At 40.5% G+C, this 14,364-nt stretch overlaps 1 protein-coding gene across 1 annotated transcript in view; it reads right to left on the bottom strand.

The window, feature by feature from the left end:
• The window catches only part of LOC102798111 (uncharacterized), a 275,012-nt gene that overhangs the window by 94,070 nt on the left and 166,578 nt on the right, over window positions 1-14,364 (bottom strand). The window contains exons 7-9 of the mRNA XM_087842715.1: window positions 12,543-12,789; window positions 9,598-9,718; window positions 8,106-8,242 (exon numbers count right to left, since the gene is read on the bottom strand). Coding sequence (XP_087698841.1) covers window positions 8,106-8,242; window positions 9,598-9,718; window positions 12,543-12,789 — 505 coding nt within the window. The remainder of the gene's footprint in view (window positions 1-8,105; window positions 8,243-9,597; window positions 9,719-12,542; window positions 12,790-14,364) is intronic.

Below are 14,364 nucleotides of genomic sequence, written 5' to 3'. Positions count from 1 at the left end.
ATATGTGTGTGTGTGTGTGTGTGTGTGTGTGTGTATATATATATATATAATATATACATATAATATATATATATATACACACACACACACACACATATATATATATATATATATATATATATATATATATATGATATTTATATAAATAGTTGCACAATGTTTACATCTAATTGGATATTGAGAGTCTTGTCTGAATTAAGCAACATAGGGGCAGATTGTGTGAGGTTGATTTTATAACCTGACAGTTTGCCAAAAGTACCTCTGATGTTCAACAGTGTGGACAAGGACAACTGAAAAGCCAATATGTATACTAAGGTTTCATCAGGGTATAATGAAATATGGTGTATACCCTACAGTACAAAGGGAGTGGAGGGGGTGGGGGGGGGGGCTAAGGTTTGTATGGAGCAATTAAAATAAGTAGTGAGAGTGAGCATCCCCGTCTTGTTCCACCAGAGTATACTAAATATAGATGAGGAAAACTCCAATACAGATACTAGCTGAAGGATTAGCATATACATTTTTATCATCTTAATAAATTTGGGACCTTTCCATAAATATTTCCACTCCAATCGATCAAACACAAAGAAGCATCAGAGAAGAAAAGTCCAGTCTGAGACTGGGACCTTCTGGACTCACCGATAACATTATGTTGTCAGAAGACTGTGAATCAGTTTGCCCAGCACTTTCTCAAGGCGTGCAGCTAATATTTTGGCATATAGTTTAACAACTGCATTTATTAAGTAAATGGGTCGGTAATTACCACACTCCTCCAGAGTGGGCCCAGCATTTCTAAAAGTGTCAAATATAACTCAGGAGGTTTTCCATCAAGACCTGATAAACGACCTTTGTTGGTAAGTTTGAGGGCATAATGCAGTTCTCAGAGAATCTCAGGTTTTTACGTGCTCTGGAGAATGAACTGGAAGGTGGATATTCTTAAAGAAATCTTCAGTTTCCTCCTCAGATAGCGAGTATTCACACGAATGTAGCTGAGCACAGTTTTACAGGTATCATCTCTGAAGGTGAGGTAAATATTTTTTTTATTTATTCCAAAAACAACAGGGATATTTCTATTATTATTATTATTATTATTATTATTATTATTTTATTTATTTTATTTTATTTTATTGTATTTTTTATTTTATTTTTTTATTTATTCCAAAAACAACAGGGATATTTCTATTATTATTATTATTATTATTATTATTATTATTATTATTATTTTATTTTATTTTTTATTTTATTTTTTTATTTATTCCAAAAACAACAGGGATATTTCTATTATTATTATTATTATTATTATTATTATTATTATTATTATTATTATTATTATTATTATTATTATTATTCATTCTTTACATTTTTTGTAATAAGTGCCATGGTCTCTGTGCTTCCCTGGCTGGCTCAATGTCAGGCCAGATGTTTTTATTATTATTGTGCTGTCTCTTTCTGTCTCTCTCTTTCTGTCAGAGCTCATCTCGGGCTCCCGCCCTTGGCCCTGCACCTGGCCTAATTACTCACCTGCCGCTGATCTGCCTGATTAGCTGGCCACTATTTAAGATGGCGGTTCAGTGCTTCTTGTCACTCTTTCCCTGGGTCCAGGGAAATACGGTTTACTGTACAGTAAACTGGACCTGTTCCCATTTCCTGATTATCTGAGAGTGGATTAGTGGCGAGGTGTGTGTGGAGCGAGAGCGTGGAGAAACAGAAGAGGAGTGGTATGTGTGTGCGTGGACCTTTTTCCTTCCTTCCCACGGATCCCTGGAACCCCGGACCGCTGCACGTTGTGTATATTGCACTTGGTGTTTCTGTAAATAAACTGTTGACACTCATTTTGAAAAGAAACCTTGGTCTGCACTTGAGTGCGTTCAGTCCCGTCACAATAAGAGCAAAACTGCTTCTCAAGAAACCGTTAACGACAGCCCATACAAAGAAAACTGAACAAGAAAAACTATCAATATTAATATTGATGACTTCCTCCAGTTTATGGTTTAACTGGTCAAAAATTCTTTGTTCCCTAAAAGTGAAACATTAAATCTCCATCTGTTCGGTTTGCATTGGGTGGGGGAAAGTTAAACAGACTAATAATTGGATTATGATCAAATAGACTTTTTGGGAGGATATTAGCTGATTGAACACACTGAACCAGTTTAGCAGGAGTAAGATTATAGTCTATACTTAAAGACATTTTGTGGGGTGCAGAATAAAAAGTAAATTCTTTGGTGGCTGCATTCAACACTCTCCTAATATCACTTCAGTTCAAATTTTTGGTACAGACACCGAAGCCCTCAGATGATACAGTCTGAGCTGTTGTCTGTGAAGGTTCTCAGTCATCCAGGTCATCGTAGTCTAAGGAGCTTGGAAAGAAAAGCGTCTGGACTTCTTTAAGTTACTTGAAGACGTTTCACCTCTCATCCGAGAAGCTTCTTCAGTTCTAAGGTCAAATGGTGGAGAGTCCCAGATATAAACCCTGTGGGAGTTACCCCCCCAAGAGGGACAATGGACCCCCTAATGACCCTCTACCTCAGTGGTTCCCAAACATTTTTCTGCTAGAAAAATGTTGTGTCCCCCCCCCCCCCCCCCCCCCCAATTCTGCTCCATTGCGGTTTATTTCACACCTCAAACATTTAGTAAACAATTAAGCAAATACAAGTAATCTGCAATAAATTACAGGTAGTAAGAAAATAAACTACTAACTCTTTTACGCTACGTCCACACCTACACGGGTGATTTTGAACACGCAGCTGATTTGTCCACGTAAACGACGTTTCAAATCACCGAAAACTGAGATTTTTTAAAACTCCTTTTTTGCGTTTCCGTGTGGACGAGGAATACAGAGTTCATCACGCAACGTCAAAGGTATGTGTCTTTATCACGTCACGCTGTGGCCACGTGATTGTTTACATGAGATGAATTGCAGAATGATAGATAGAGACAAAATACTGTTAATCTGACTGTCTGCAGGTTTTACACGCTTACATATAAACACACAGTTACTGTCCCTCCATTTACAAAGGCAGAGGCATCACGCTGTGATTGTTTTACATGTAGTTGTTTTTTTCCTGTGTAATAATATTCAACATTGCTGTCAATACATTTTTCAAAAAATGCCTCAAAAACATAAACAGCTGTGGGATCCTGTTTGTCTGTGATTTGAAGGGAGAACAAATCGTGTCAGGATCAGCCTGATGTTATTTGTATCCAGCTGTAACTTTACTGTATAAAGAGCTAACATCTCCAACATGTCAGGAGTAGTTAGTCATTGCAACAAGTGTTTGTAAAGTAAAAATCAAGAATGTGGGATACCCAGGGGGCGGGCTTCACACATTGGGAAGCTCTGCTCTACCTAATCACACGAGGTGTGAAAACGGGTGTAGAACCCACTATGAAACCTACCACTGTGAGTGGGCGTTAAGGCGTCCGGGGAGGGAACTCAAAACTGGATTATAGATGGCAGAGAGTTGGTGTCGTAAACCACCGCCTCTGTTCAAAGATGGTCGCTCACAGTGGACATAGATGCTTCTTTCACTCCTCTTTCAAACCATCTGTCCTCTCTGTCCAAAATGTGAACATTGGCATCCTCGCAGAGTGACCTTTGACCTTTAGATGGACAGCTGAGTGTTGAGCTTTAGCTGTTGATATGGTGTGATGAGACCTGTCCATGTTTCGATTCAAGAAGGTATTCACATCAGCTCCAGTGAATAGTGCATAATCACTCGAGTTAGGCAGCTCTTTAGTCAACAGTGGGGAGATGTTTACCTCATAGATGGTAAGGCCTTAAATAGATACATATACCAGTTTTCCCACTTTCAGATTAAAGCAACAATATGCCCAACTCCACCGATAAACTGGAATTAATTTTCTCTTGTATATGACTGTTACGTTTCATCAATATCATAACCCCTTTCTGTTTAGAAACATCGCCTAAAGCAACACTGGTCTTATAATATTTATTCTCCATTCTGTTTACATCCACTGGTCTGAGATTAATCTTCTGTAATAGAGCTGAAACCAATTTCTGCCTGTGCAGGACATCGAGGATGCTCGTACATTTTAAGGGAGAATTCAGCCCTTTAACAGATAATAAAACTGTTAAAGTTGATATATAAAACTGTTAAACTGGCCACAGATTTTTAGATTAAAACTCAAATACATAAAAATAACCAAGCATACTCAACACCTATAAGTAAAAAAACAAACAAACACTGAGCATCATCATTATCTATCTATAAGGTCATGGGTCTGTAGTGTCATTTATGTGTTGATTATTGTGTAGTTGAATCCACACCACCACCTCCCCCAAACCCCTTGATAGCTAACGTCCTTGACAGTCACGAAGCGAGGTCTAGTGAACCTGTGCCGGCTCCCCTTCTGTACAGGGCAAAGTAACTGCGAAACCTAGTGTATGAAGAAAACAACATAGAACAGCCAACCACCATATTGAAATTTACATTATTTGCAATGTATTCCAAGAATGTAAAACCATAAACTGCTGTATTTGGTATAAAATTCCAACCTTTAGCTCACCAATCTTGAGTGCAATCTTGTCCATTTAAGTAACCCAATGGTTAGCATTCTTTTTGACTTGGCGAACAAAGCCCAGTAGGTTTTCAACTTTGACTGATAATGTATCCACCTGCATGTTTAAGTTGTCTTGGACAGGCTGAGATAAATGCACTAAGTGATGATAAAGCTTACTCTAAAGATTTGGTCATCATGTTTCTCACCACAGACTGCAACGTTTCTCTTTCGGCTTTAACCCTTTAAGACCTACCATAGAACCAAGTCTGCCAGAGGTTATATTATATTTTTACATGCTGTGGAGCCATTTTTGGGAGCATTTCAAGTTGCTATACATCAATACAACCATTACAGCTTAAATTTTAATAATATGTCTGCATTAAGTGCATAGTAATTACATAAATTGCAAAAAAGTGCAAGAAACTACAAAATTTTGAAAATCGTTTTTGTTTTTTTAACATATATTTCTAGTTAGAGAAATTTAAGAGGCTTATCCCTCAAAACTGTAAATACAAAAAAGTTGCACAAAATAGTTTCCCACCACAGGAAATTTATTTTGAGTGTCTTCATAGTTTTATTTTTGAAATACACCAATTTTTATATACTGCAGGAAAAACGAAAATAAATATTATAATGCAAATTTGCAAAGAAAGCAGCATATGCATCAAAATAAACTATTTCCAGCAGTGCAATATGAGTCCTAAACATCCCAGAAACGACACAGAAAGTCAGAAAGTCAAAGATAACTTTTAAAAACACCAGTATAGGCTCATGAGGCCCTGATGGTAAAAAAAAAACAAAAAACTACATTTCTGCGAAAATGGCGTCACTTCCGGTTTCGGGCAGGTCATGGCGGACATGCGATAGTTACGAACAGCTGATCGGATTGGCAAAAGTGTTTCTGGAATATTATGTTTTTGTTGCTGCAAGTGCTTTTTATGCAGTTTTGCAAAGCTATATGTGGAAGGAAACTGTGACCGAGGACAAGCTGATGGCATAAGATGTAAGTACAACTCCTCCGGTTTCATATGCAAAAAGAATTATTGCGCTAGCTTACGTGGTTGCAGAGCTACCGGGATTTAAATGCAGTTGCGCAAAATGGAGCATTCCCGCTCCGACCGGTTTTAAAGGGTTAACTGTTTGCCTTATTAGCTCCGCTGCCTCGTTTGGTGTCGGGCTAGCCCTGAAGCATTTATTTACTAGGTGTTGTGTTTTTGCGGTGAACTCGCTGGATTTTTCTTGCTCCAACCTTGATGTGAAAAGATACACTAGCTGTGCTATAACTGTCAAAGACAGGGAGAATATGGGAGGAGTTCGATGTGGCATGACCATGTCACTGCATGCCTCATCAGAAGTCCTCCGGCCCCCTTCTTAAAGATGGGAACCACAGCCCTGTTCTGCCAATCCAAAGGTACCACCGCTGATATCCACGCAACATTGTAGGGACGTTTTAACCAAGACAGCCCTACAACAGCCAGTGCTTTCAGGAACTCAGGGCAAACCTCATCCATCACAGGGGCTCTGCTACCAAGGCCTCATTAATTATTATTAATCTCTTGCTCTCTTCCACGGCGCATCTTTTATCCTCTCTTCCTTCCCCAACAGATAGCCCCCCTGAGCCTGGTTCTGTCAAAGGGTTCCTCCTGTCTAAAAAGGAGTTTTCTCTTCCACTGTCACCTGCTCATACCAGGGTCAAATGATTGTTAGGGTTTTCTCAGTTTTCCCTGTATTATTGTAGGGTCTTCCTCTTACAATTTAAAGTGCTGTGAGGGAACTGTTGTTGTGTTTTGGTGCTTTACAAATAAGACAGAACTGAATTGGTCTTATCTTTAATACCCCAGCTGTCCTGCCAGTTTGTTTTCTTTTCAAAAGCGTTCCTGCAGACGTAGGTTGAGCAATGATTAACAAAATTGCCCGCCAATCTCTAAAATTATAAAATGCCTGTCTTTGAGTGATGCTGAAAAACAAGTTCCTGCATTTATTACTTCTAGGCTGAACTACGGTAATCCGTTATTATCAGAATGTCCTAAAATCTCCTTGAAAAGCTGAATGGAATTTCATTCCAAATACATTTTTTCCAAGATGAGCTCTATAAATTATTATAAATTGGGGGCCAAGGTTCAGCAAGCCCCAGCCTCAGGCCCAGCAATGCACACACTCACAAACACAAACACCAACCCGATATCACAGTAAAGCGCGTAATAGACACACCAGTCAGAGGGTGCAGTACCAGCAGGAGGAGATCGTATATATAAAGCCGAGAAGTGACCAAATAAGGTACGAGGTACATCCCACGGTCCTTCTACGTCACAAACCATTAAGTTGGCTCACTTTAAAATGCACTCCTGTGTTTTGTTTTGTTTTTTCTTTTCTGTTGGCTTGAAATGAAATCTCTCTCTCCTGGTACTGCAGCTCACTGCAACGTCTGCATGAGTGTCCATTGCAGGCATTGAAGAGACAAAGCCTGAAATGGACACATTGGACAAATGGACACGCACACACCCAACCCACTGACTGACCCACCCACCAATGACACAAAGACACCCACGCACACATATCAACCCCTTTTGAAGTGCACCCCCCCCACTTCCCTCCCATGCCAGCAGCAAATCCAGGACATACCCAAGTCTTGGGGCTCACCTGCACGCTGCGTCAAAGCCAACCACAAAAATGGGACAAAACAAACTGCTCTGAGTCTAAGACGAGCTACAGCTGATAGGTGTTCACATATCCTTTCCCAGAGCCTGTCAACAGGCATACAAGACCATATAGCATGCATGTAGTTCTTCTAATACTGTCTATACATATGTTTGAGTATATGACGCCTATTTGGAACATCCTTTGTCATATATAGTGTGTTCTATGGAGAGCTCTGTATGTCACAGGTTGTTGTAGTAAGAACACATTATGTTGAACATGGCAGCATGCCACTGTTTGAAAAACGTTGTAGTTATGAATTTTCTCTGCTAGTTTACTGCTAGAAAGCTTTGAAGTTAATAAAAACGCCCTCAGTTTTTAATGGAAGCCTCTGGAATTTTAACAATTTGTTAACATTTCAGAATTAAAGCTTATTTTGATACAGGAAGTTATTCTGTTAAGCATGTCTGAGTCAAATTTTCCAGATAAAAGTCTTTGAATAGTTACAGTAAAGGAATTGAATACTCTCACTTTGTTAAAGTAAAAGCATTTGATTGCTTATTGAAAATATTAAATACTTTCATGCGATCCCCCTTAAACTCTTAACCTCTAGCAACAGAACAAGTCCAACATTAGCATCAGTTCATCCAATTTCTCTAGAAATGCTTCTAACAATTAAAGACAGGAAGATGGTCATAGATTAATAAATGAAAACACTTTTTTGTTCTGAATGCTTCATTTATAATGGTTCATACTGTGTATGACTCACACACACACAAAGAAACCTAAAAAAAACTCAGTCAAAGGTAACTGTTAAAATTCGTGTTGCCACACTGTAGTATTTGTATCTGGCCACTGTATTTACTGTTTATTGCTCATCATTGTTGCTCATGTTTTTTAGGTGCAACCACCCAATTTCCCCGTGGAGTACAGTAAACTTTAGGCTGTACCTTTCTCCAATGTAGCCAGCTGTGCACTGGCACTGACCGCTGATGTGGTCACATAGCCCTCCGTTACGACACGTGCACTCCTGGGAGCAATTAATGCCAAAAGATCCAAATGGACACGGCTGGGCACACACTGGACCCTGATGGAGAAGAATATATCACGTTTACGCATCAAACATGTCTCGGAAGGAAGTGACATGTCAAACATATTAATTATTAGCAAATTAGGTGATGACAGTGATGTCAACAGTATCCAGTGAGCAGTTTCAAACTTCTCTAGTCACAGAAAAACCCTTGGTTCATGTTTATGGCCTCGATTTAAACTAAGACAAATAGTTTAATATATGCAACTTTATGCTTCACACTTCTTTAAAGGTAGATTCTGTTATTTGAAAAACTCTGATGTCTCATTTTTCCATCTAAAGTAAAACAAGGAACAAAAATCTCTGGAATCAGTCCAATAAAAAGTAAGCAACACTGTTATAACTGGATACCTGCGATGTAATCCCATGTGGTAACTACCCACTTCAAAGTAAAAGTACTTGGAGTCTGACAATGTGATGCAAACAACGACGTGACTAAGAGAAATCTCATGGGAGGTGAGCTGTTGCAGACATTGGTGTAAATGAGACAAAAACAAACAGACAGAAATATTACAGCCTCACTCCCAGAGCTTCACATGTTGCAGGACAAAATACTGACTCTGGTTGACATATTTGTGATATACCGACGCCAAAGAACACTTCCTGTCTTTGTGACTTCTGGCATGAGGCGAATATTTACCCTGGGGTAAAAACAGGCTGCTGCATGGAAATCATAGCTTAATGTTAATTAAAACGAACTAAATCAAACTAACTTGCAATAAGAAAAACTTGTTCCTAATTTAAAATGTGGCACAGTAAAGTGCAACACTTGGTAAAGCTTTCAAAGACTACTGTGGGGGCAGGAACAGAGTGAAGCTGTGGGCAACTGTACCGCAAATAGATGGAAACATCCTGTTTTTAAGTTCATGTTATAAGAAGAGAGGCTCGCTGCAGAATTAGTGAAGCTAATGTTAATCTTACAATACAGCAAATAAATGAAACTAATGTACATTGAAAACTATCACAGACACAGTATTTCAGCTCAAGATAGGACCAATGCAGAACATTTATGTACTGCATTGGTCTATGTTCAGAATAATTTAGGTCCAAATGAGAGCCAGAATTTTCTGCTATTGTAACATTTCCCTGCCAGTTAATTCAGATAAAAACAAAACATTTGACCAAACTATTACAAAATGAAGAGTGTGACCCAGCAGCCAATGCCACATGTTGATAAAATGATGATTGATACATTTTTGTCACTTAAAATGTGGCATAAAAAAGTTTTTTAAGAAGGTATATTTTATAACACAGTATCATGGCGCTTAACTGTTGCTAATCCTTAAATATTCTTTTCGGCAGATTAGTTGTATGATGCATATCTGCTTTTGCACGTGTCATGTAGTCCTCACCATCCAGCCAGCAGGACAGGAACACTCCCCAGTGACGTGATGACACGTTCCACCGTTCTGACAGGGACAGTGATGCTCACACAGGGGGCCATGTTTACCTGGAGGACACGGTTCCTCACAGCTGGAGGGACACGAAGCAGGAACAGGTGGTGAAGCTTTTAATCACTGACAAAGCTCAAAGGTTTGACACAGACAAGAGGGAGGTCAATACAGCTAGAGGAACATTTACACTTTAGGTTACTTCAGTAACTTATGAAAGAGTTTATGAGAAGAGAAAATAGAAGAGCACTAGAAGTCAAAGTCATTTCAACTGTTGTCACTCTGAAGAAAATATTTATATCAAAACTTACTAACAAACAAATAATGTCTGCTTAATTCTTTCTTTTCAGTGGCAGGAAGAAGCTGTGATATGTTTATAGACTTCCCAAATCATCATTATGCCTGACAGCTTAATGGCAAATCCTAAAACAGCTGGAAAGGGGAAATGAGAGCAAATGATAGAGATCGATTTAATGACATGGAACATGACCATTTATTTACAGTACGATGCGAGGCTTGAGGAAGCTCTCATTTCCTTTTCTTTTTTATTTAAAGTGGTCTGTTACAAAGATAACACAATCTGACAATTCAATTGTGAACAGTTGCCTCAAAGTGCTTTAAACTGTAAAGTAAAGACCCGACAATAACACAGAGAAAAGAGAGAAGGCATAAACAATCACCAACAAGGTGATTCTCAAAGCTGGCCAAAAACTTATCTCAGCTGTGTGCAATGTGTCCTTAAGAGATTGAGGATAAGTCAATGATAAAAGAAGAAATGGCAGCTGTAAAGATGAACAATAACTGAAAGTCATGTCCTCCAGAAATAGGAAAAAATCCAATAACACAGGACCTGAGATGCAGCTGACCTGGATGAACCATATACTGTTTGTCGAAGCCTCATCTGGTCTTAACGTAAGGATGACACATATCGGGTCTATGGCTGCAAAACCTTGGTCTTCTCTCAATGAGCTTCATGACGCAGTCCCCTGAAATGGTTTTCACTTCACAGCTGTGGCTTGTCAGGGTTCCTTTGTGGAGTTTCTTGCCTTCCTAATGGGGTTGGGACCATCAGTTGTGTTGTGCAGAAGTCAGGTTGGTACACAGCTGACAGCTCTATTTGACAAATGCTAGAATTCATATTATGAAATGACAGTCAGTCTGGAAAATTGCAAAAACTTTGAATGTGTCTCCAAGTACAGTCACGAAAATCATCAAGAGCTACAATAAAAGTGGCTCACATGAGGACCGCCCCAGGAAAAGAAGACCAGGAGTCACAGATCAATGCCACACAGAGTTCCAGTAGCAGACACATCTTTACATCAACTGTTCAGAGGAGACTGCGTGAAATTGAAACACTTAAAAATATCACTTTCTATTCAATGAAGGAAAAGCAACAAGCAGAAGAGATTTGATTGGGCCATGAAACACGAGGAGTGGACATTAGACCATCTGTGCTTTGGTCTGATGAGTCCAAATTTGAGATCTCTGATTCCACCGATCGTGTCTTTGTGCAACGCCGAAAAGGTGACCAGATGATCTCTACATCCATGGTTCCCAACATGAAGCACTGAGGAGGTGTGATGGTGTGGGGGTGCTTTGCTGCTGACACTGTTGAGGATTTATTCAAAGCTGGAGGCACACTGAACCAGCATGGCTACCACAGCATCCTGCAGCGACATGCCATCACATCCAGTCTGCGTTTAGTTGGACCATCATTTATTCTTCAACAGGACAATGACCCCAAACACACCTCCAGGCTGTGTGAGGGCTGTTTGACCAAGAAGGAGAGTGATGGAGTGCTGCACCTGACCTAAACCCAATGGAGATGGTTTGGGATGAGATGGAGCTCAGAGTGAAGGCAAAAGGGCCAACAAGAGCTCAGCATCTCTGGGAACTCCTTCAAGACTGTTGGAAAACCATTTCAGGTGACGACCTCGTAAGATAAGATAACTCTTTCTTTGTCATTGCACAGTCTTACTTACTACAATAGTTTAATGAAATTGGAAACTGTCCCATATCAGCACAAGTCAACACAACAAAACACAACACAGTGGACTTTAAAGTGGCTTTAAAAAAGTGCAAGAAAGGTATGAGCAAAAACAGTAAGTGAATGTTTATTGCACATTATTATTTTCGCCCCAAAAAGTCCAACGAAGTAGCCAATCAGGTCAGCTCGTAGCATTGCCCTGTCGTAAAATCTGTCCCTGAGTCTGTTTGTCTGCGACCTCAGCAGCATGAATCTCTGAGCTTAAACACCCGGTGTCCTGGCTGTGTGCAGTCCAGTAGGATGCTGCATGCCCTTTTGAGACAGTGAGTGCTGTGCAGGTCCTTCAAGGAGGGAAGAGGATGTCCAGTGATTTTTTGGGCCATATTAATGACCCCATGAAGTGCCTTTTTGTGTGCAATGGTGCAGCTGGAGAGAATTCATTGAGAGAATGCCAAGAGTGTGCAAAGCAGTAATCAAAGCAAAGGGTAGCTTTTTTATTTTTTGAGTTATTTCACACTTTCTTGTTTACCACATAATCCCATATGTGTTCATCCATAGTCTTGATGCCTTCAGTGAGAATCGACAATGTAAATAGTCATAAAAATATATTAAATGGGAAGGTGTGCCCACACTTTTGATTGGTAGTGTAGATTGTAATGCTGCTGCATCATTTTTTGCCCAAATTTGAAAGTATGGACACCAAAGCATTGTTTTTACTTTTAGACTCGACGGAAATAGAAATGTGGAGAAAATGTGGACATGTTATACTGCTTTGTATGCTAATATTCAGATTTGTAACTGTTTAAATAAATCATATGCATTTAAAACAGTCAGATGCATTAGAATAATATATTAATTATCAACAAGCTGTTTGTCATATTGAAAGAAATGCAGCCCTACTTAATGTTACTCAACTCACAAGGCCCCAGTGTATCCAGGTGCGCAGAGGCACTCGCCAGTCTGGTGATGGCAGGTAGCGCCATTAAGGCACTGGCACTCCAGCAGGCAGTCTTTGCCATAGAATTTGGGGTCACAGTGCTCCTCACAGCGCCAGCCCTGGTAGCCATCAGTGCAGACACATGCTCCTGTTATCGGGTTACATTTGGCACCGTTGCGGCACTGACAGCGGTTACTGCAGTGTGGACCCCAGAAGTCACTCTCGCAGCCTGTAAAGAAAAGGGACTGGATGAGTCATTAAACATTATTTAAAGCTATAAAGTGTGAAGCCACACAACGGATTATTTACTTGTGGTTTTAATTTCCAACAGCAAATTCACAATTGCAGTGAGGAGTCAGCCGTGAAGCGAGGAACCTACTGCACTCGTGGTGTCACAGCTTTGTCAGTCTGACATGAAACACAACCTGAGCAACTGAGCTTTATTATAACCTGAGCAAAAATTAAAAAACAAGAAAAACACAAAACAGACCAACTCAGTAGTACAGAATAGGCCTAAAATAGTAAATAATAAAAACGTTTTTTGCCACTGTAAACATGGAAACTGGCCTGAAGCAGCCACTTAGTGTGCTATAACAACAGGAAAGTCTTGGACAGATAAACATGTTGTGTACTTTTTCAGGAAACTACCAGGACTGTGTTCTATTCTTAGTCACAGTGTGGTAGCAATGTATTTTCAATTAAAATGCTGGAGAAACTACAATAGAAACTTCACTCTCACTTCACCTGAGATAATTATGCAGCATTTACTCGAAGCACTAATCTTGGATATATAATATTGGTGCATGGATGACCATCACAAAAACCACTCTGCATATATCCAAATCAGAAACCCTGGGTAAATATGTGCCAAGCTAAAAGTGCGGACCTCTGCCTTTAACTCTGGGGATGCTGATGCATATAAAGCAGCCAGGTACGACCTCCGAAAGTCCATAAAAAAGGCCAGAAAGGACTACAGGGACAAAATGAGTCCAGCTACCACAGCTATGACACCAGGCGACTGTGGGATGGACTGCGCTGCATCACTGACTACAAGAAGGTCAACACAGTCAGTGTTCAGCCCACTGCATCTCTCGCAGACGAGCTCAACAACTTCAGACAACAAAGAGCAGATCCTCGACCCTCAGGAGGACAGTGAGGCTGCAACTTTAACTCTGAAAACAGAAGCTGTGAGATGGACCTTTAAAAAGGTCAATCCTCACAAAGCTCCAGGACCGGACGGCATCCCAGGCCGGCTTCTCAGCATGCGCCAACCAGCTGGCAGAGGTGTTCACCAACATCTTCAACCTCTCCCTGAGGCAGTCAGTGGTCCCTCAAAGCATCCACCATCATTCCCATTCCCAAAAAATCTGTGGTCTCCTGTCTGAATGACCACCGTCCTGTTGCACTGACATCAGTCATCATGAAGTGCCTGGAACGGCTGGTCAAAGGTCACATCTGCTCCTCCCTCCCTGACACACTGGACCCTCTTCAGTTTGCCTATCGGACAAACAGAGCCACGGAGGATGCCATCGCCCTGGCAACGCACACCACCCTCACTCACCTGGAGAAAGGGAATACATATGCAAGGATGCTCTTCATCGACTACAGCTCGGCATTTAACACCATCATCCCCTCGAAACTTCCCACGAAGCTCGTCGACCTTGGGCTGGGAACACCAATCTGCAGATGGATTCTAAACTTCCTCACAAACAGGCCCCAGGTGGTGAGAGTTGGTAAGCACACCTCCACTCATCCCAAACACAGGTACGCCACAGGGTTGTGTGCTTAGCCCCCTCCTATATTC

The sequence above is a fragment of the Neolamprologus brichardi genome, chromosome 1 (assembly GCF_056152115.1).
Source record: "Neolamprologus brichardi isolate AB-2024 chromosome 1, ASM5615211v1, whole genome shotgun sequence".
Classification (NCBI taxonomy): domain Eukaryota; kingdom Metazoa; phylum Chordata; class Actinopteri; order Cichliformes; family Cichlidae; genus Neolamprologus; species Neolamprologus brichardi.
This window is presented reverse-complemented; position numbering and strand designations above follow the sequence as displayed.